General features: G+C 40.2%; 4 protein-coding genes across 4 annotated transcripts; 2 read left to right on the forward strand and 2 right to left on the reverse strand.

The window, feature by feature from the left end:
• Positions 1 to 2,665: 2,665 nt before the first annotated feature.
• On the forward strand, positions 2,666 to 6,524 carry LOC125474281 (ankyrin-1-like). Its single transcript, XM_048577761.1, has 4 exons — positions 2,666 to 3,086; positions 3,513 to 3,788; positions 4,011 to 4,148; positions 4,795 to 6,524. Exons 1-4 carry the CDS (start codon positions 2,787 to 2,789, stop codon positions 6,343 to 6,345), a joined length of 2,265 nt encoding a protein of 754 aa, XP_048433718.1. The 5' UTR covers positions 2,666 to 2,786; the 3' UTR covers positions 6,346 to 6,524.
• Positions 6,525 to 6,645: 121 nt separating this feature from the next.
• Positions 6,646 to 13,923, reverse strand: LOC125474179 (ribosome-recycling factor-like). Its single transcript, XM_048577618.1, is given in 6 exon segments — positions 6,646 to 6,736; positions 7,527 to 7,612; positions 7,834 to 7,969; positions 13,170 to 13,285; positions 13,376 to 13,553; positions 13,647 to 13,923. Coding segments are annotated over 6 exon segments (723 nt in total). The 5' UTR covers positions 13,773 to 13,923; the 3' UTR covers positions 6,646 to 6,655.
• Positions 13,924 to 14,964: 1,041 nt separating this feature from the next.
• LOC125474098 (sister chromatid cohesion 1 protein 2-like) lies at positions 14,965 to 19,726 on the forward strand. The gene is made up of 13 exons (XM_048577529.1): positions 14,965 to 15,233; positions 15,900 to 16,170; positions 16,256 to 16,293; positions 16,374 to 16,417; positions 16,601 to 16,644; positions 16,736 to 17,442; positions 17,639 to 17,744; positions 17,900 to 18,036; positions 18,115 to 18,479; positions 18,731 to 18,767; positions 18,863 to 18,881; positions 18,983 to 19,112; positions 19,250 to 19,726. The coding sequence occupies exons 1-13, from the start codon at positions 15,110 to 15,112 to the stop codon at positions 19,397 to 19,399; spliced, it is 2,172 nt and encodes a 723-aa protein (XP_048433486.1). The 5' UTR covers positions 14,965 to 15,109; the 3' UTR covers positions 19,400 to 19,726.
• A 960-nt stretch (positions 19,727 to 20,686) lies between these two features.
• Positions 20,687 to 22,244, reverse strand: LOC125474283 (phosducin-like protein 3). Its single transcript, XM_048577764.1, has 3 exons — positions 21,849 to 22,244; positions 21,414 to 21,763; positions 20,687 to 20,959 (listed from the first exon to the last, which is right to left on the reverse strand). The coding sequence occupies exons 1-3, from the start codon at positions 22,094 to 22,096 to the stop codon at positions 20,799 to 20,801; spliced, it is 759 nt and encodes a 252-aa protein (XP_048433721.1). The 5' UTR covers positions 22,097 to 22,244; the 3' UTR covers positions 20,687 to 20,798.
• Positions 22,245 to 22,270: the final 26 nt, after the last annotated feature.

A 22,270-nucleotide genomic window follows, 5' to 3' on the forward strand; every position in this document is an offset into this window, starting at 1 on the left:
TTTGCACGTATAATTTATAAATGATGTTCTAAAAGATAGACAGTTTAGATCGTTAAACTATATTACGATATGAGTCCCACAAAACGTGTGCCAAAATTGTGTAAAAAAAGTAATGTTACATATCAGCCCTGTAGTTATATTATCCTATATATAATTAGTTTACTGTTTGAGCATGCATGTGAGTATGATTTATGAATGATGTTCTTAATCTAGTTTATCTTCTTCCTCATTTTTTAAGTAAGAATAATTACAAAGAAATTGATTAAATTTTATATAGTTGGTCCTAGCTAGTAGTAGATCAGCTCAACCTTTAACCGTTTGGTAACTGTCACCAGTACCAAGGAGCTATCACTAACAACTATATAAGGACATTGTTGGATTCATTCGTGGAAGCATCTCTTTATCATATTTCGAGACTAATTAAATTATACTAATTAATAAATAATAAGTTAATTAATCTCATTGAGTCAAACAAGATCAAATCAGAAAGAGAAAACAAGATAGACGACGGTCCAAACAAGTTATAATTTTTTCAATAAGAAAGAATAAAATTACAAGGAGGAGACAGAACAGCAACCCTAGAGAAGTCAAACTGCTAGGCATACAAAGATTCATGAGGCAAAACATAAAACCAAACTTGCAAATCATTTGTAGCATGTCCTCTGGTTGCAATTGCGTCCGCCACGAAGCTGCCAACAAATATGAAGGATCTTACTAAGATCTAAAAGAGTGATATTAAGAGAATTGTCATTGTAGTTTAAAGTAGATAATCAACATTGATATATTCATCGATATTTTTACAAATTTTCATCGATCGATTCCGATATTTAAACATGGATTATACGTTGTTGGTAGTAAATAATTAATACGTAATTGCATATCCTGAAATGTCCACAAGCAGCTGCATGACAGCCACTAATCTCGCGAGTGGTTGTGTATGCGACAAGGCGTTGAACCATCCATGCATTGCATGGAAGATATATATATATATATATATATATGTTTTACTGCAATTGCTTCGCACGTATGTATATATATAATAGCAGAAGAAACTACAAAGAAGCCCTCCTCCTCATGGATCATATCAAAGATGCCTCCATCGAAAATACCAAGCGTTCAAGGTTCCAGACTCTCCAGAGAGAGACTGAGAGAGAGGTGGCTTCTTCAGTACTCGTATTGAATTGACTGCATGGGAGACGTACAGAAGCATGCAGGCAGTAACTTTATTCTGCCCTTTTGCTTTCAGTACTCTCCTTTAATTATACATGGCTTCAGTCTTTCAGATAGGCCAAATTAACACCTCTGACCAGCTCGTCAACTGCTCGGATGAGGACTACCCAAGACCATGGACTGTCGAGTACTGGTGCTGGTAAAGATCTTCTAGACATTGCATGGGGTGCCTGCATTGTGTATATACATGTATCTCTTCGTGTCCCGTACATAACGGTGTTAGTATGGACTGTGTGTGCCTTTGTCCCCGTATTACATGACACCGACATGTATTTTATATTTCATATTTTTGGCATGTATATATTTACATGTCCAATTTTGCATTGGATGCTCATATACTAGGCCATGCTTCCACACCAGCAATTTTGTTTTCTTCACAGTATATAGTTCGCTAATAAATTTAGGAGAATGATATGCATCTCTAAAGAAAAGAAATGGTGCGGGAAGATGTTGTAAGCGGGTAAAGATTAGAATATGTTACGGTTCAGTTTGCTCTAATGTAACTAAAAAAATTAAAAAAACTAAATAGAAGGTGTTTGATGAAAATTGTCCGTGATTCAAGCCAACTCAGGAGTTAGTTAGTCAAGTCACTAGTCTACTGGCGTGGTGACATGAGTAAATCTTCGATAAGGCTGTTTGACTAGATCTGCTTACTCAATGTAGTGAACGTTACTTATATTTTAATGCATAAAAAGTGATATGAAAATGACACAAAATATCTCATGAATAACATAAATATACTCCTTCTGATAACGTTGCATGGTTGAAAATATTGAGAATTAAATGCATATTTTTAATGTGAGATTCACTTATATATGTGAGAAATAACAATGACACTCCTACATTGTATTCTCAATCATGGTAAGTAAACAAGCTATTAGTGGAATCAAGTTGAACAGAACCAAAATACAAAGAGTTAATACAATTGTGAGATACGGCCTACAAATAACTTAGTTAGGGCATACGTATGAAGTTTTTTTTTCTAGTGACACTAACAGAACTCAAAGAAGAGTAACTTATATAAAACGGATACGTTCTCATACTTAAAACTAACAAAAAAATACCGTGTAAAAGGAGACATACATTGTTATTTTTATTGACATAAATCACCAATGTGACTTTATGAGCGTGCCATAAAAATCCTTCTCCAATTCAAGTCTAAACAAATTGACCTATTCACAGTATTGTAGTGGGAGACAATTTGTTACACCAAATGTCATAATACAAATTGTTGGATATTTGAAAAATAAATTGTCAACCACTTGTATTATGACACTTGATATGCATGGACATGATTTCGGCACAATGAAGAATCTCTCCCATAGAAGCCTTCGGACCCCACCACCTTTGAGTTAAATAATTTAACCCACGTCTTTCCTAACCGTGGTTAAATCAAAATTTAAAGTAAAACGTTCCCGATAAATTTGCAACCTCTCCCCTTTCCCTCTAGCGCTCACTTGAAGTTTTCTCTTCTTTATCTCTCACTCGAGTTCGCAGCACCAGAAAAGAAGACCGCCACTCTCCAAGCTCAAATTCCGCTACGTGTTCACCGGAAAATGACGGTGTTCTCCGGCAAACAGGTGGTCCCGGTGGACTACGAGGCCGAGGTTTCGCAGCGACTTCTCGAAGCCTCGCTCTCCGGCGACCTGAAATCGGCGTTGGAGTGCGTCGCCGATCCTTTCGTGGACGTCAACTTCGTCGGCGCTGTGAGTCTCAAAACGAGAAAGTGTGAGGTGTTGTTGCGCGACGAGTCTGCGAGCAAAGTCCGCGTCGACTACGAGGAGTTCAAAACCGACGTCACGGCTCTGTTCCTCGCCGTTCATGCTGGAAACGTCGCCTTGGTGAAGAAACTGCTGGTAATGTGTGATTGAAGCTTTGGTTTTAGACTGTGTGTTGCCAGATCACTGTGCTTGAAGTCGAGATTTGAATGTTTTTTTATTTCACATTGTTGATTTCTCACCGAATTTGAAAGCTTTTTCTGTTTAATTTGAATTATTTTGAACTATTTATGCATTTTTTACGATTATATCGTTTGATTTGAAGCTTCTTTTTTTTTTTTTTTTGTTTGGATTGTAGAATTTGAACTGATTTTGAAGTTGTATTAGTACTCCATTGAAGGAGATTGAAGCGTTTTCCGCTTAATCACATTCTCTGCAAAGCATTTTTCATGTGTTTACAAAACTAAGAATGTGATAGATTGAATGGTATTATGTCTGCCTGCGGAATTGCTACTGTTTCTGGCTATGTAACGTACTAAGGATTGGCGGTTTCTTGAATCACAGAGCATCGGAGCTGACGTAAATCAGAAACTCTATAGGGGCTTCGCGACAACGGCAGCAGTGAGAGAGGGCCACCTTGAGATTCTAGAGATCCTACTGAAAGCTGGAGCATCTCAACCGGCTTGTGAGGAAGCTTTGTTGGAGGCAAGTTGTCATGGACATGCTAGGCTCGTGGAGCGGCTTATGGCCTCTGATTTTATCCGGCCCCATGTTGCCGTGCATGCCATTGTCACAGCCAGCTGCAGGGGGTTTGCTGATGTGGTGGACACTCTCATGAAGGTAGAAGCATCGTATTCATTTTCCCATAAGAGCTGTTCAACAGGCAACTTTCTGAATCCCACAGCAGATAGCATATAGGTAAATTCGGAAAACTTGGCGCTTAACCGAGTGTAATGATGTTCTAGGGTTTATACAGCTGACACTCTCATGAATTAATTACTATTACGATACTTTACCAGATTTTATAAGCACAATAACATTGTCCGTCTTGCTCAATTGCAGTGCGGTGTGGATGCAAGTGCGGCTGATAGGATGCTACTTCAATCGTCTAAGCCAGCTCTTCACACTAATGTTGACTGTAGTGCACTTGTGGCTGCAGTTGTGAGTAGGCAGGTCCCCATCGTACGTTTGCTGCTACAGGTGATTCCCATATCACTTACTAAGGGTGAGCCGGCCAGGTTGTTTTACTGTCAGTTTCCCTTCATTCTTAAGCCTAAAAATGTATCATTAGATTGATCAGATACGATCCCGAAAGCCATAATTTAGCAATAGTAGAGAAGTAATTTTCAAACTCGGCTAGTGTAAGTTAATCTTCCGCTGCCGGTCCAAATCTTGGATAAAAGAGGAGGGGGAGTGTGTCAGGTAGTTGGCACTTTGTTTTTCACTTCCAATCCCTCTTATATGAATCCTAAATGAAATTCCGCTTTTTTTACCCGTCCTTTGTGTCCTGGTGGTTTTGTGAACCTTACATTCCAACCAGGTCCAGGGTTCGACAAGATCAACCCCACTTAGTGAGATAAGACTTGATTGTCGTAGGCCCCCTCTAAGGAGGTGCATCAACCTGGACAGCTGGATTGGTACCTTTCAATAGGGATAGAGTGGTACACGGTTCTGTGATTGCAGCAAGATCTAAACAGAAAACGATTCTGATTCTATCTTCCTGACAAGACAATAGTACTGTTACTGTTTCATCTTCTAAATTACTACTGTCCTTGTATCCTTCTTCTTTTCACTCCACATGACTAACAACCCTCGCTTGTTCTTTGTTCCAAAACTGGAAAATTAGGCCGGCGTGAAGATAGATGTCAATGTGAGATTAGGAGCATGGTCATGGGACCCGGCTACGGGGGAAGAGTTGCGGGTCGGGGCAGGGCTGGCGGAGCCATATCCCATTACCTGGTGTGCAGTGGAGTATTTTGAAGCAAGCGGTTCTGTCTTGCACATGCTCCTCCAAGGCCGTTCTCCGGATACCCCTCATTGTGGAAGAACTCTCCTGCACCACGCTATTCTATGCGGTAATGCAGGAGCTGTCCGTTCGCTCTTAAGTTGCGGTGCCAATGTAGAATCACCCGTTAAAACAACTGGTAGTACCATGTTTAATCCGATACACATGGCTGCCCGCCTTGGCTTGCCAACAGTCGTTCGATGTTTAATTGAATCAGGATGTGATGTGAACTCCAAGACGGATTCCGGCGAGACAGCTCTAATGATCTGCGCAAAATACAAGCATGAAGAATGTCTCAGAGAATTGGCGGCAGCTGGTGCTGATTTTGGCTTGGCTAACGCGGCTGGTCAGTCTGTTAGTTCGATTGCCAGAATAGCTGGGTGGTCCCTTGGTTTTCAGCAGGCGTTGATGTATGTAATAAGAGACGGAAAGATGCCCAAATCCAGCAGCTTTTCTGTTTTCTCTCCCCTAATGTTTGCAGCTCAAGCCGGCGATATTGAGGCCTTGAAAGCCGTAGTTGTTTCAGGAGAATTTGACATTGATTATCAAGACGGTAAAGGTTTCACAGCCGTTATGATCACTGCTTTGAAGGGACACGTTGAAGCATTCAGGTTTTTGGTTTATGCAGGGGCTGATGTAAAATTGTGTAACAAGTCTGGTGAGACTGCAATTACTCTGTCAGAAATAAACCAAAACCGTGACCTGTTTGAGAAGGTAATGCTCGAATATGCACTGGAAAAGGGCAATCGTTACGCTGGAGGGTTCTACGCTCTGCACTGTGCAGCACGCCGTGGGGATGTCAATGCAGTCAAATTGTTAACAAGTAGGGGATATGATGTGAATGTCCCTGACGGAGATGGTAACACTCCGCTCATGTTAGCGGCTAGGGAAGGTTATGGTCTCGTGTGTGAACTCTTGATCTCTCACGGAGCAAACTTGGATGTCAAGAATGCCAAAGGCGAAACACCGCTTTCGCTTGCGAGGAAAAGCGGCGGTTTGGAAAATGATGCGGAGCCGGTGATACTAGATGAGCTAGCTCGCAAGCTGGTGCTAGGTGGGGCGCGTGTCAGGAAGCATACAAAGGGAGGGAAAGGAAGCCCTCATGGGAAAGAGGTGAGGATGATGGGAGCTGTAGGGGTGCTGTGCTGGGGGAAGTCGGACCGGAGAAATGTGAAATGCCGGGAGGCGGAGGTTGGGCCTAGTCCAGCCTTTAAGAGGAATAGGAGGAGCCAGAGTGATGCAGATGAACCCGGAGTGTTTAGGGTGGTGACTACCAAGAACAAGGAGGTGCATTTTGTGTGTGAAGGCGGAGTTGAAACCGCCAAGCTTTGGGTGAGAGGTATAAAGCTCGTGACCAAGGAGGCTCTTTTCGGTAAACAGAGGGGCTCATGAACGGTAGTGACCGGTGAAGTAGGATGGTGTATAGAGAGGTTTCCAGGAATACTTCGTCTTGAAGTATTTAGTAGAGTCAATTTCTTTTCATTGTAAAGGTTTTGATCCCACAGTTGTATGTTCTCGTCATAAGGGACAGCGAAAACCAAAAATTAAAACGGAAACCAAATGATTACCAAGCGGGGCATTAACTGGTTTGAATCGAAGCTAAATCTTTGTAACCATTTAAACGAACTCGGGTAGAGCTCTTTCGGAAGGGAGTGGGATCGAGCGCCAAACAGATTCAAAAATACACTGAAAACACCACCTGTTAGCCTGAACTGATCTCCTTCTCCTTTGCCTTGCATAAGTCCACTGCTGTCTTGACAAACTTTTTAGTCAACTCATCAACCTGGAAAATGTAGCCATTCCGAAAAACCAACGAGCAAAACAAAAACTTGCATCATATCAATTAATTTTTCTGCAATAACCGTTGGATCCAATTTTGAATTGAACTTAATTGGAGATAACGGCCCTAGGTGCCGGAGTATGCCATACTCCGGTGTATTGTAGCCAAACCCCATATCAATTTGGGAACAGTGTGTTCTTAAGTTAAACTCACCTCTTTCTCCCATCTTTTTAATTCGTCTTTGGGGTAGTTTTCGTATCCATTGCCTGTAAAAGAAACCAAGAACCTATTTAGTTGTGCTGCAAAGCGGCCAAACTTTAGAATCCGCATTCACATACCAAGCACGAGTGATCGTTCTACATACCTCACTGTTTTGGTCTTCAGTACTACTAATGATAAATTTCTTCCTGAGATCACCAGACCAGGAAACTAGAGATATTACTAATTGTCCAATAGTACTGGTAGAATTGCTCATCGCAACGAAGGATCATATCTTACTACATAGTATTTTGCGTTATTAACATGTATAAACTTGCAATTGAAGCATGTGATGGTAAATGTGCAGAAGATCGTCTAGTTAATCTGTTAGATGGATATCGTGCAATGATTTAGGAGAATCAATGACCTGGCCCTTTTTTAGGACTAAATATATAGTACATTTCCAGAACTACGCTGTCTAAACTTCTCCGACTTAATGGTTGGTGATTATCAAAATAACAAGGCGCAATCTCGCAGTCGCCTAAATCGCAATCAAATATGCATATATTACAAAAAAAAATTTTACTTCTGTCACCTTTTGGCGAGCTCTTCGAATACTCTGCTTGCCATCTTCAGAGGACTTGGTAACCACTTTACAGAAAGCCTGGTAGGATATGTTCACTGATAAGAAATGGTAATTATCAAGCACGACAAAAACAACAACGGGAAAAGCAGTTGTAAGTCACCTGAATATGCTCTTTCGTCAATCTGGCCATCACAAAAATTAGAAAAGATAAAATTAGTCAAGTAATCAAACACATGGCTAAGTCCAAGTTAGCTTGGCGAATATTTTCGAGTTATTATTGTTATTAAGAACTAAGAAACTGAAAAATTATGAAAACCAAAAATTCGTGACAGCATGAGTGACAATCAGATGCCTGCTTATGGAGGAATAGCTGCAATCAGTCGGTCCCCGTCCACCTTAGGATTTAACCCCAATGGAGATTCAACAATGGCAGTCTCCAAGCTTGATATGGCCTGCATAAGACAGTCAGGTTATTGGAATTTTTTTTTACCGGATGTTTACAATCTCGCTTATCCCAACCCGAAGAGCAGAAAAGTTAGCTTATTTCATTTTGAAAGCTTGGAAAATTACATCAAATGTGTATACAGTCTAAAGTTAGCCGAAAATTTTCCGTATCTTCTTGCGAAGTAGGCGATGAATTATTGAATGTTTTATGTATATTTCATATCTGAAACCATTACAGATGCAACATATATGGGAGAACCGAATGCAACATAATGATGACCTCCAACATAATGATCTCCAATCCCACTAATCTTAATCTATTATCTACTTTTAATAATGACACATCCAATACCATTACAGATGCAACATATATGGGAGAACCGAAAGCAACATAATGATGACCTTCAACATAATGATGACCTCCAACATAATGATCTCCAATCCCACTAATCTTAATCTATTATCTACTTTTAATAATGACACATCCAATACTCCCCCTCAAGCTGGATCCAAAAGGTTGATAGATCCAAGCTTGCCAAGAAGAAGCTGAAACTGATGAGAGGCCAATGATTTTGTGAATAGGTCCGCAAGTTGATCCGAGCTCCTTACAAAATGCGTTTGGATAACCTGAGATTGAACTTGTGTACGAACATAGTGACAATCGACTTCAATGTGCTTGGTTCTCTCATGAAAAACTGGGTTGGAAGCAATGTGCATTGCAGCCTGATTGTCACAGAAAAGGGACATGGATTGATGATTGAAAACACCTAAGTCACACAGTAAACCTTTGAGCCAGATTAGTTCACACGCAGTAGATGCCATTGCCCGATATTCTGCCTCAGCACTGGATCTTGCAACGACAGTTTGTTTTTTGCTTTTCCATGAGACAAGGTTGCCTCCCACAAACGTGCAAAATCCTGTTGTAGACTTACGATCAATGGAATTGCCAGCCCAATCTGCATCACAATAACCTGTAATCTGAGTGCTTGCATTTTTCTTCATGATTATACCACGTCCCACAGAACCTTTTAGATACCGAAGTATCCTTTTGACTAGGTTAAAGTGCTCCATCGTGGGAGAGTGCATAAATTGGCTAACAATACTGACAGCATAGGTAATGTCGGGCCTTGTGATGGTCAGGTATATCAACTTACCAACCAACCGCTGATAATAACTTATGTTTGGAAGAGATTGACCCTCTAAGCTGACCTTAAGTTTAATGTCAAGAGGTGTAGGGACCGGTTTAGCATCACTCATGTTTGCTTCCTTAAGGAGATCCAGAACATATTTGCGCTGGTTAAGGAAGAAGCCCTTGTGAGATGTAGCCATTTCGATGCCAAGGAAGTATCTCAGAACACCAAGATCTTTTATTGCAAAGCGTTGCTGAAGGGAGTGCTTGAGTTCTTTGATTTCTTCAGGGTTATCTCCGGTGATGATCAAGTCATCAACATACACAAGAACAACCAATGTACCAGCGGTGCCTGAGCGTACAAATAAAGAGGAGTCCGCATTGCTTCTTCCAAAACCAACACTGATAAGGACTGAACTGAGCTTAGCATACCAGGCTCTCGGTGATTGTTTAAGACCATAAATTGATTTGTGCAGTTTACACACAACATCCTGTTTATGACTTTGAGAGTGACCCGGTGGTAATCTCATGTAGACGTCTTCTTCAAGCTCACCATGTAAGAAGGCGTTTTTTACATCCATTTGATACATAGGCCATCCTTTGTTGACAGCCACAGACAAGAGTACGCGCACTGTGTTCATCTTTGCAACGGGGGCAAAGGTTTCCTTGTAATCCACATCAAATGTTTGAGTGAAGCCACGGGCCACTAATCGTGCCTTGTGTCTTTCAATAGACCCATCCGAGTTGAATTTAATCTTGTATATCCACCTGCAGCCTACTATCTTCTTTCCTTTGGGCAGTGGCACAATGCTCCAGGTTTTATGTTGATCGAGTGCATGCAGTTCATCCTGCATTGCTTGCTGCCACACTTGGGATTGGTTAGCTTCTTGAAATGATTGAGGCTCTTCATGCGCAGATATATTACTCAAATAGGCAGTGTAATTATGTGACAACTTTTGATAAGAACAGTAGTTGGATAAGGGGTGCTTGAGCTTGTACGTAACAAAGTCTTGCAGTCTTGCTGGTGGGTGCCTCTCACGAGTTGGATTTCGTCGAGGTATGGTAGGAAGAGACTCTTCTGAAGGTTCTTCAGGACCAATACTACGTAGAGTTTCATCTTCTACAGGCATGTTGCTGTCGTCATATGAATCCGGTTGATTTGGAGCCACAAGATCCATTGTGTGAGTTTGATCACCCGCATTGTTGAGTATCTCAGTCCTTGGCAGTGGAAACATGTCCAAGATAATCTCCCCCTGACTTGTACTATCCAGAGACTTACTGTAATAAGAGTTAGTTTCATGAAATTGAACATCCTTTGAAACAATTAGTCTCTTAAGTTGTGGATTATAACACTTATACCCTTTTTGTGTGGACGAGTAGCCAAGGAAAATGCATTTAGTTGCCCTAGGATCAAGTTTGTCTCGATGTAATGACTGAACATGAACAAAACAGATGCATCCAAAGACTTTAAGGTGAGACAAGTCCACCTTTCTGTTCTTGACTATCTCCATTGGGGATTTGAACCCCAAAACCCTACTAGGTAATCTGTTGATCAGGTAAGCTACTGTCATGACGCTTTGAGACCAAAAACGTTTTGGTACATTCATTTGTAACATCAATGCCCTAGTTTTTTCAAGGAGATCTCGGTTTTTTCTCTCGGCAACACCATTTTGTTGGGGTGTGCCAACACAGCTAGTTTGATGTATGATGCCATTGTTGCTCAAATATTGAGTCATGACTTGAGACATGTATTCTGTGCCATTATCAGACCTTAGGGTTTTGATTTGAGAAGAAAAATGATTTTTGACAAGGTTGTGAAAGTCCTTAAACACTTCCATCACCTCATTTTTTTGATTTTAATAAATATAACCAGGTGGCTCTTGAATAATCATCAACAAAAGTTATGAAATATTTATAACCATCAAAAGATTCATTTGTTGGTCCCCATATATCAGAGTGTACAAGCTCAAAAAGATGAGAAACTCTAGACATCGAAGACCCTAGAGGTAGTCTTGTTGCCTTTGACAAATGACAAGTTTCACAGTGGGTTGATTCTTTGCCTAAGTCAGGAAATAAGGTGGATAAGATAGGTTGAGATGGATGAGCTAGTCGTTGGTGCCACAAGGTGGAAGCTTGAATGGAGGTATGGATGGACTTTGACTTGGCATGGAACCCACAGGAAGAGCTTTTTGATATGTAATAGAGACCATCAAGGTAAAACCCCTCACCAATCGTCCTCTTGGTTATACAATCCTGAAAAATGACAGTTTTTGGTGAAAAAATGGCCAAACAATTTAAGGAATTTGTGATTCTTCCCACTGAGAGAAGTTGAAATGGAAATGATGGGACATATAGGGCCATAGACTCTATTTGATCAGATATCAGGTGGATTTTTCCCTTTCCTACAATCCTTGCACCTTCACCATTAGCAACAGATACATGTGAAGGATTATGTAGTTTCTCAAATCTATGTAACTTTGACATTTGATTAGTCATATGGTCTGTGGCACCAGAATCTACAACCCAAAAATCATGTAACTCATTTATTTTAAGAGCAGTTTGGAAAGCAGTTATGATACCTTTCAAGTCTGTCTGAGGTACATAATCAGCATCAGCTAAAAAACCTGCAAATTTGCCCATCAATGCAGTAGTACTTCCATCTTCATGATCAACCGATCCATCCTCTTTTCCCTTCTTTTGTTGGAGATACGCTGCGAACTCATTTAAAAGGATGGCAGGATTTGCAGTGAACTGTTGATAGGTATCAACATTGTTGATAGATGAAGATGTTGCAGTGTTGGCACGAGGGTGTGCTCGACTTGTCTTTGGTGCGGATTTATCCTTCATGAAGTCAGGTTTGAGTTCTGGATGTAGGATCCAGCACTTGTCTCTCACATGCCCGATGTTGTCACAATGTAGGCACTTTAAATGAGGGTTTTTTCCTTTATATCTTTTTTCATTTGTCAGGTAAGCCCTAGCTTCTGTCACGTTGGTTTTTATACCATTGTTCATGACTTTTCTCCTTACTTCCTCACGTTGGATAGTTGCACAGATACTAGTGAAGGATGGTAGCTCCGAGTTCATGAGAATATGACTTCTCAAATCCTCATATTCTGAGCTCAAGCTAGACAATAATTGAAAAATTTTATCTTCTTCAGTTCTTTTAAGGAGCAAAGAGAGATCAGTTGTGTGAGGTCTGTACACATCTAACTCATTCCACATGCTTCTTAAAGAACCAAGATGTTGAACAAAGCTTTTACCTTCTTGCTGTATGTTGGAGATATCCTTCTTGAGTTGAAAGATGCGAGCTGCATTGTTTTGATTTCCATACATCTCCTTCACGGTGGTCCAAAGGATGAGAGACGACTCGGAATAGCTGAAGATTTCAGCAATATTCCTTTCCATAGAATTTAACAACCATGACATGACCAGTTGATCTTTACATAGCCACCCTCCATATTCTGGAGAAGAAGCATCTGGTGCAGGTTGACTGCCATTGATGAAACCGAGTTTGGATCTTCCACCGAGAGCAAGACTAACAGCCCTTGCCCATGGCAAATAATTAAACTCATTCAATAATACTGAACTGAGTCGTTGGTTTGGATTGATATCCATTTCAGAAGTGCTTCCAGATGAAGAAGCAATGATACTTCCATCTGCCATTGTTTTTTGAAAAATAAACACAGCAGATTCGATATACAGAACTGGCTCAGGATTATGCCCGCTCTGATACCATATTGAATGTTTTATGTATATTTCATATCTGAAACCATTACAGATGCAACATATATGGGAGAACCGAATGCAACATAATGATGACCTCCAACATAATGATGACCTCCAACATAATGATCTCCAATCCCACTAATCTTAATCTATTATCTACTTTTAATAATGACACATCCAATACCATTACAGATGTCTACTTTTAATAATGACACATCCAATATGAATCTTCATCTATAGAGCCAAATTCAAATATTGGAGAGAAAAATTTACTTGAGATATACCAAAATCACAAGCCAGAACGCACAAATACAACAAAATGTTGCTGAAACGCGCATGCATTGCTTCATTACCGTTGAATCGAACGGGTTGATTGATAACGTTTTTGAATCAATGACCGAAACAGCGGCAATCTGATGCAAGGGCAACTTCACACCGCCGGTTTCCGCAATGATGTGATCAAGCATTCCTGCATAAACATTTCAGACAACTTAGAACAGTAAGAACCAAAATTGAGTAAATGAACAGTGATTTGGCACCGGAGGAACTGAGAGTGTACCCGGAGCTGCTCTTCCGGTACGCAGTTTGCTTAATTCGGCGGTTAACGCTGCGATCGCCGCCTCCATATGTGAGGTGGCGTTCGCCTTGATCGTTGGCCCCATGTTTGGCAGAATTTCAACTGTACTCGCAGCCGATTCACCTTCCTTTTCTTTTTCTGAAAACGTGGAAAAATTGGAAAATCATATCAAAAGAGTGAAGAAGTTACATTTTAGAGAGAGCTAGAGAGAGAAGGTACTTTTATTGCGACTTTCTCTGACGAATTAAAGGGCGGGAAGAGAGAGAACCCTGTGCGGTGGCTCGGGGTTGCATTGACGGAGCTCGCGACTGAGCAGCGGGGAGCTACGGAAGAGAAGGACGTTCCGATATGAGAGCGCGCGTATCAGAAAGATCGACATGGGTGGAGCTCTCTAGGGGTTTAGATTTTTGAAAAACCCCGCCGGGCGCAGCGAGGCCTGAGATTTGGGCCTCCAGCCTTGGATTTGGGCCTCTAAGCAACCATATTATAATCTTAGCCGAGGAGGTGAAACAAACGGGGCGTTTAATACCGAAAGCCACTGTTGTAAGTCGTACCTAGTAAGTTTGCTCTTCGAAATTTGAGGTCGGCGCACAAAAAATGCGTGGCTTGGTTTTTCAATGATTGGTCGGGTGGTTAAAGTTGGATGGTGGAATGACACGTAGTGCATGACTAGGCATTTTACAGCCGGTTAATTGACACAATCTTTAATATCTTCTTGGTCCTGGCATTCAAATGATGATAATCTCCAAATCTTTTTTTTTTTTTTATGTAAGGATTTAGAAAATTTTTTACTTATATTCGTTCATCGTATATTATGTGATTAGTTTTCATCACATATTATTTATATTCAATTTTAAATAAAAAAATTTATAATGAATGCTGACTGCACAATGTACGATAAAAAAACATAATTAGATGATTTTTGAAACCCTCACAGTGAGATCTGGAAAGAATCCTCATTCCTAGCGTTCTTCTGTCTTTTCCTTAGCATAAATTTTTAACTTTTTATTTCCAAATTCAGATATTTTCCCTTTAATTTTTTGTTTTCAATTTGGTAATTCAATTTACACCCTACCAATTTCTTTCCTTTTTATCATTTATGTATTTTTGTTTATAGGAATATCATTTATGTATTTGTAATAAAAATGGTATGTCATTCAAATTTGGCTGCCCACCATATATGGGAATTAGTTGTCAGCTAACTAATTGGCATTTTAATTTTATTCTTTTGTATAAGTACTAGTTTATTTTAAATTAATTCAAATTACGAAAACGTAAAAAAGAAGAATCTAAATTCGCGCGTTTTGAAACGAAGACATCTATTCTAACCAATATGACTGGTCTATTTACAAATTCACATATACAAATGTTAAACCGCTTTTATTCTGTCGAATGACCAAAATTGATAAATGTGATTAAATATTTTATTGTCACTAATTTAACATTAATTTTGAAAATAAAAATGATTTTGCTAATTTGTTTGTTTTTTTTTCTTTCGGTCTGAAACTTGTAAGGCACACTACACCACCAGTCGACCGTTTCTGGTCTTTTAACTCCCTCCCTCCCTCCGTGGCCCGTACATACATTTGTTAGCAGGTTGCTGACATAACCGCATTCCTCTGTTTTTTTTCCTGCTCCTATCTCCGACTCTGAAGAGAAGCGAGTACACTAACCAATCGCAGAGAGTGAAAAGCTTGAAGTTTTTCAAAGGCGACCATGTTCTACTCGCAGCGTCTTCTGTCGAGAAAAGGGCCGTTGGGCGGCATTTGGGTTGCCGCCTACTCTTTCAAAAAGCTCAAGAGGTCGCAGGTCAACCAGACCGACATCTCCGCCTCCGTCGGTTCGTTTCCTGTCTTCTCTCTCTCTCTTCTCTCCTATTTTGGTGCTTAATTATGCATATTTGCATTGATGTTGATCAGTTTTGTTACCTGGTTTCTGGGTTTTCCATTAACCTCTGTTATCAACCATCTGGGAAAAGTTTTGTTTGGAGAAATTGCAAAAAAAAAATTACAGAAAATTTCGAAACAGAAGTTACCAGAAAAATTTCCAACAACGAAGCCTTATCCCTTTAAGTGGGGTCGATTGTATAAATTTTAGAATGCTTTTGTGCAAAGTCTTTCGCTAGAAGAAACCAAATCATATATACAGAAGAGTTGGAATGGTTCACTTATTGGCAAAAAGAAAAATGCAAATTGCTTCTTAGACAGTCTTACTTGCGTTTCGGGTTTTGGTAATGCAAGGGGAAGTGGATATGATAGCAAGGATTTTGAAACAGAACCTGGAAGACTAACAGATTACACAATTTTAAGTAAAAAGTATTATTTCAACTCGATCATGTTTATTCGGAGTGGTAGTTTTCGGATGGGATTATGTCCTTTTAAAGTGTTACATTCATAAGGGTTGAGGACATTTGCTTCGAGTTTATCAGGTTTCATGTTGGGAAAAATCATTCATGTTATTCAGCATTAAGCCTGGAATATCCTAAAACCGGATTCTGTTGCCGCAGATGAAATTTTGCAGGATGAATGGGATGCTGTTGCATACAGGGTACTGGCCTACCTTCTTCTTGGCGTCGTTCGAATATACTCAAAGAAAGTTGAATATCTGTATGATGACTGCAGTGAAGTGCTGGTTAAAATCAACAAATTTGTAGTCAGTACAAAAAAGAATGCAGGCGTAGATAAGCTGCGTGCACCTTATTACGCTGTTACCCTACCTGATAGGTTTGAACTTGATGCTTTCGATCTGGGGATCCTTGAAATTGAAGATGTCAGTGGGTAAGCTGTGTAACTTATAAAACTGTGTGAGGATATTCCTGTATTAGTACTCGTATTTAACATGTGTTTTTCGCTTAATTCACAGAGGCAATGTGGTGGCTGATGAAGAAATCACATTGAAAGGTATTAATCTGCGGTCTCGAATACTATTTTACTTGGTCTTATTTGTACAGTTTTACATGATTCAGCATGATGTGAAACAGATAGTGCGCAGGGGAATGGAAGAGGACAATTTTATTCAGAAATAGTACGTCACTTGATCAATCTTCGTCTTTAAACTTTGATCTAATTCATGTTTCTTTTTCAAGTCGTTCATTTTCGTGTAACAATTAGTTCTTAATGATTTCCAAATTTCCTCATAAGCATTTTCATAGGTTTGATTAATTTGTATTGCGAACATGCATATATGACTGGGTTTGTGTTTGCGCAGCATGATTACGAGGAATTTGGTGCCTGTGACACCCCAGTCAAAGAGTATGTACAATCTTTCCGGATGCTCAAATTCTAGATTAGTTTTGCAGTATTTTCCCTTAATCTTATGTTTGACAAGTATGTCTTATTTCAGTATACTTTCGTCTCACTGGTTGGGCTTTGACACGGAGCTAAGAGCATCGAGTAGTGGAACCAAGTCAGCGGCAGTTGTGGCGAAGTTTCAAGAGAAGATGTTCTATCAAGAAGAATGCGCTGACCTAGAAACAACTTTTAGAGTTGAGGACGAACCTCCAAGACAAGTTAAACCATCTTGTGAAGGTCAAGAAACTAATGTAGCACTTTCTGAAGTTGCTATTCGAGGACAAGCAAACCCAGGGGAAAAGCTTCAAGACCTTAGGTTGTCTCACGAAGGTTTGAACCTTGAGACATTCGATGGGACTGAGAGAGAACCTTCCCACCATTTTAGATCATCCAGTGAAGATCATCAAATTGATCGTGAGGAGGTTATGGAACCAGAGTTGGTACAACCAGAAAGTCAGACATGTCCAAACATAGTACAAGACCATAATCTAAACACCATAGAAGCTGGCATGGAAAAGTTGCAGAGTTGTACAGTTTCTCAAGAAGAGTACATGGACATTGATACATTTAATGGGGCAAAGCAACCTCGAGGACTTGTTTGTTCATCTGGTCAAGCAAATCATAACGATGGAGAGCCCAAAAAATTACCCGAGATGATTTCACCGGATAGTAAAGAACGTCAAATTATTATGCAAGAAGATCGAGATCCTCTCTCCATTTCATGCGATGGAACTCCTGATGTCAAAATCCCCGATGCAGGTACAACATTGTCAATTCCTTAGTTGTATACGTCTGTGGTAAAGGGCTAATTTTGCAACCTAACATACACAATTGGACGTTATTCTGCGTGGCCTGTCACTTTTCTAAATTCCATCTTATGCTTTGCAATATATGCGAAATTAAAGCTTTCACGCATTCTTAACAAGTTTGTCCGAAATAATTTCTCCTAACGCAGGTGCACCAAAGTTTATGGTTATTCATACACCGGCTTCTAAGGAGTTTGCTCGATTTTCTAGGAAAAGAAAATGTGTCATGGATGATATGATAGTCCTGCCTAATGAGTACGTAACGGTTTACTTCCCCTTTAAATGTGTTAGTTGAAGTGTTTCTGTTTCGTGTATTGACAAAATCGTTCAGGATGCTTTGGACTTTATTTATATTTCAATGGATTATAAGTTGACCGTGGATTGTAAACTTGTAACAAAAAATTTCACAGGGTAATCAGGAAAAGCATAAATGATGCAAGTGACTTGGTTTCTAAAAGAAAGAAAGTTCCTCAAACTGCCCTTGCTATCTGGAAAGCCAGTCGAATTGCAAATCTTTGCCATGATTTCTCGGAGCCATTGGTACCTGGTAATTTTCTATCATTATTTACTTTATGTTTCATCAGTCATGGGCCTCGTGGAACCGTTGCTAACCATATATTTGCAGCTGCTGTTTCGCGAGAACTTATATCCCTCTTCTGCAAAAAGAAATTAAAGATTACAGCACCTGCAGAACCATTTTCCCCTCCAGAAAAGTTACATGCACCCGAATCTCCAAGTGGTGTTAGGTCAGAGCAAGCAGAAATTGCACCAGAAACACCCGTTCTTCGCTCACAATCAGTGAAATCATTTGGGACTCCAAAGAGCCCTGACGCTGTTGATATGGATACCTTAACACCTGAGACATTTGGAGGGATAGAGAAAGAGGAGCCACCCCGGGGCAGCAGGGAGCAAGCTGCCCCATCTGGATATGCAGAAGAAGCACCATTTCTGGACAGGGATCAGGAACATGATTTTAATTTGTTGAATGAGGTATAGTAATAATTATTGTGTTTGCATACCGCAAAGCCATCTCGCTGAACCTTTCTATTTGTGGTACTAAACATCTTTAGCGCACGTAACAAGCTCGCACATACCAAACTAAAGGTCTGCAACGAGCAAGTAGGGTGTTGATGCCGCTACACGTTATTATGTTGCTTCTCATGTGGTTCCAGAATTGAACCAGTTTGTATCTTTCGTTGTTCCTTACTTTTCCTAACTTCGTTATTTCTATGTTGCCCCAGGACATTGATTCATCCGAAGGAGTCAACCCGCAACTGGGTAAGAGTCTCAAATTGTTTTCATTACGCTAAGGTTCTACTTGTATATTTTTCTCACTAACTGAATCTCGAAACCCTTTTTTTTTCGTTGCAGAGGGATGTCTGGGAGAACCAGGTATGGTGGATTGGCACCCTGAAAGTCTTTTTGGCATAAATGTCAGGGTTATTCATTCTTGTACAATTTTTTCTTCAACATGTTAAACTTTGTGCGTACAGAATGGTCGCAAGGTACTTGCATACACACTTTCCAAACTGTAAAAATCAAGGAAAGGAGGAAGTGAACTTGTTGGAGGTTTCGAAAGGAAGAACAAAGAAAGAAAATGCAAGGCTGTTTTACGAGCTACTGGTACGATCTTTCTGATATGGTTTAGAATCTTCGTTTAACTACGTCCACGAGCCACATTCATGAACCGAAATTGCAACTTCCAAACATGCCGATGCAAAACCTTGTGCAGCACGTCATTATCTTTTCTTTTTCTGCAGGTGTTGAAAACTCAAGGCTATGTGAATGTGAAGCAAGATGTTTCCTATGGTGATATACTGATCTCAAAACGTCCGAAACGGGACCAAACGTGGGTAGATAATGATACGGTCGACAGAGGCACCTCAGAAACTACGTGCATGCGTGCATAGCGTTCGGAGTCCTGTGTAAATTGTAGACGGCGCTAGTTTTCGTAGTCGTATGATCTCCCTTGCAGCAAGTTTATTAGTTGTACATTTCGGTGTTTTTTTTCGAAAGGTATAGGCTTCTAGCCATTGTTGATTGAAGATTCAAAGCTTTCTGGTGGACTCTCAACAACCATCATGGAGCTTATTCTTGTTGAATCTCCAATTCTGTAAAGCCCATTTACCAATTCGGTCCAAACCGGGCTCAGTCAGAAAGAATCTTGAATGGTTGTAGCCATAATTTGAACCGGTTCGAACCATGCTTGATCCTAGAAATATTTTGGTTTAGTACTATTTTCAGTCTCCCGCATACTTTATATTTGATTTTGTAAAAACAACAAATAATATTAAAGTTGAGCGGAGAAGGAATAAGAATAAAGACTTGTTTGGATATGTTTTTATTTCAGTCATTTCGATGAAAATATTTTTGGAATCAAATTTTGATAAAATTATCAGTGAATTTTTAAAAGGTACTTGAAATGTTTTCTACAAGAAGTAAAGCATCTAATGTGTTTTTGGATTTAAAAATATTTTCTTTGAAACGGCTTTTAATTATTTTAAAAACGAAAACGAGTTCTAAGATTTGGAATTAGAGAACCACAAAGTGTTTAGCAGCACCCGTAAATTCATGAATCTGAAAACAAGGAACGAAGTAATTGTTAATTTTACGTAAGTAAACATGTAATATTCGACTTAAAAAAAAAAATGTCATAAACTTTGCTAATTTATAACCTGTGTTGCATTTCAGATCAAACCGAAAGAAAACCCCGATTCTCATTTTGGGTTTCAAACTGACTTTTTAATCCTATTTGTCAGATTAATCAAATTCCTACGGTAACTTAACGGAATGTCCTGAGAGAGACTTTGTGTTTAACGGAATATGTACTTTGATGTTCGTACAGAAAGCTCTCGCTGCCCTGAGACGCATTGATCTTGATGGCCTGCGGTGGAAAGTTTTCGATGCCAAAGGCCAGGTTGGTGTTTGTAGGAGATACAAGATAGTGTTGCATTTTTGTTTTCAGAGTGAATTTTGTTGATTTTTAACTAAGATCCACAGAGATTGTGGATTGCTTGAGCCACTGGCTTCTTCGTTCGGTTTTTGATGAAAACGTACCCTTATTTTTAGGTTCTTGGAAGATTAGCAGCTCAAATATCGACTGTGATTCGAGGAATGCTCCAAATCGAGATGATGGCGATATGCGCATTGTGCTTAACGCGAAGGAGAAACCAATACTACCGTACAAGAACAAGAAAGACGAAAAAACAAATCATCTGATTCCAATCTAAACTCAAACTCTTACAGAAACGAGTGCAAAAGTTCTAAACCCAAACTATTACAGAAACTCAAAATATAGTTACCCATGTTCTAATCGCTCGAGGATCCATCGTCAACGTCTTCATGCTCTGTTACAACCTTCTCTATAAACCTCTTGCGAACTCCGTCGATCACAGCTTGCCTCGACCGATCATTTCCGCTCAGGCCATCATTAAGTACAGGATCTGTTTGGCACAGAAGTAATGCCACACCTGATATTTCAGCAGAGCACAGACAGATTTATTCAAAAGAGTTTTAAGTGGCTCGCATTAAGATGACTGAAAGCACTTTTGATGAAATAGATTTATCAAAACGAAAAACTCCACTTCCTCATAGTCCATGTTAACTTGAATCCACTTCCCACAATATTTTGTGTTCTACATAACCTATGATGGCTCGTTTGGAAGTGTTTTTAGAATGACTGAAAGCGCTTTTGATGAAATAGATTTTCGTTTCCACAAAACACCAAAACCGCTTTAAGATTTGAAAAGCACTTCTGAACCATATGTTAACTAAAAAGCTTAAAATTTCATTGCAGACATAGTGTAACTACATTAGCTGGAGCGAATTTGTTTCCCTATGAAATTGAGTCCGAATCCTCTTCCCGCAGTTTAGATTAGTTTTAAATAATTATCGCTTTGTATAAATAAAGCATAAATGAAATACCTTCAGGAGTGCATCTGCGGCCGAAGCTCTGCAAGCCGACGTAATTAGCTTTGACATTCCCACTGTTGTACACTAAAACAGTCGGAACATTCCGATCAGGGTAGTTCGGAATGCAGTCCGTCGATATTATCTTGACGAATTTCGTTGCCGGATATTTCGTCGCCAAATCTTCCAAACACTGCATCAAAACCCCGCACTCGGGGATTCCTTCTTTGTACAGAATCACCACCACCCACACATCCGGCGGCGCCTGCGACACCTCCCGCACGAAATCCGATCCCGAAATCGGCACCACCGATCCGAACCTCGCAACTTTGGCTGCTTCTCTCAGCTCCGCCAGCCTCTTCTTCCTGTCCAAACCGCCAATTTTTCACATTTACGGTTTCATTTTCAAGTAAATAAAGAGTAATTCGGTAAAAATTGAACTGTAAGGACCTGTATTCTTCGAGGAAGCGATCGTCGTCGAGATCGGGATTGTCCTCGAGGTCTTCGAGGTCCTGCTCGGATTTTTCATCGATCCAGGACTTGTCTTTGGGAAGGGAAGCTTCGTCCTGAGCTGGTGTGAACTTCGGCGGCTTGAACGGCGGTGGCTTCGGCGGAAGGTTCCCTAGCTTTCTCTGTATGTCGTCCCACTGGGTCGATGCTCCCTCCACGTCCTTGTACACAAAGTGATAGTCCGCCATCTCTCTCTCTCTCCGGTATTTGTCCTCAAACAGCAAGAAGAGAAGAAAAGCTCGAACTTGATTTCTCTGGTTGTCAATGGCGTCGACCAATTTGGGAGTGAGAAAGAGAAGCGAGGGCGAGAGAGAAAGATCCAGCGAGAGAGAGAGATCCTTCACTTTGGGCCAACTTTTACT

Source organism: the organism of the source record quoted next, unplaced genomic scaffold (genome assembly GCF_019419815.1).
Source record: "Pyrus x bretschneideri cultivar Hongxiangsu unplaced genomic scaffold, Pyrus_bretschneideri_v1 Contig12, whole genome shotgun sequence".
In the NCBI taxonomy this organism is placed as follows: domain Eukaryota; kingdom Viridiplantae; phylum Streptophyta; class Magnoliopsida; order Rosales; family Rosaceae; genus Pyrus; species Pyrus x bretschneideri.

Bases quoted from the DNA above. Each gene is read 5' to 3' on its own strand.
- LOC125474281 (XM_048577761.1), top strand. From the start codon at position 2,787: ATGACGGTGTTCTCCGGCAAACAGGTGGTCCCGGTGGACTACGAGGCC. The intron at 3,087-3,512 runs GTAATGTGTGAT...CTTGAATCACAG, and splicing joins CCTTGGTGAAGAAACTGCTG to AGCATCGGAGCTGACGTAAA. The intron at 3,789-4,010 runs GTAGAAGCATCG...GCTCAATTGCAG, and splicing joins TGGTGGACACTCTCATGAAG to TGCGGTGTGGATGCAAGTGC.
- LOC125474283 (XM_048577764.1), bottom strand. From the start codon at position 22,096: ATGGCGGACTATCACTTTGTGTACAAGGACGTGGAGGGAGCATCGACC. The intron at 21,764-21,848 runs GTCCTTACAGTT...CGGTTTGGACAG, and splicing joins CGCTTCCTCGAAGAATACAG to GAAGAAGAGGCTGGCGGAGC. The intron at 20,960-21,413 runs GTATTTCATTTA...CTGAAATATCAG, and splicing joins CCGCAGATGCACTCCTGAAG to GTGTGGCATTACTTCTGTGC.
- LOC125474098 (XM_048577529.1), top strand. From the start codon at position 15,110: ATGTTCTACTCGCAGCGTCTTCTGTCGAGAAAAGGGCCGTTGGGCGGC. The intron at 16,294-16,373 runs GTATTAATCTGC...GATGTGAAACAG, and splicing joins TGAAGAAATCACATTGAAAG to ATAGTGCGCAGGGGAATGGA. The intron at 18,480-18,730 runs GTATAGTAATAA...ATGTTGCCCCAG, and splicing joins ATTTTAATTTGTTGAATGAG to GACATTGATTCATCCGAAGG.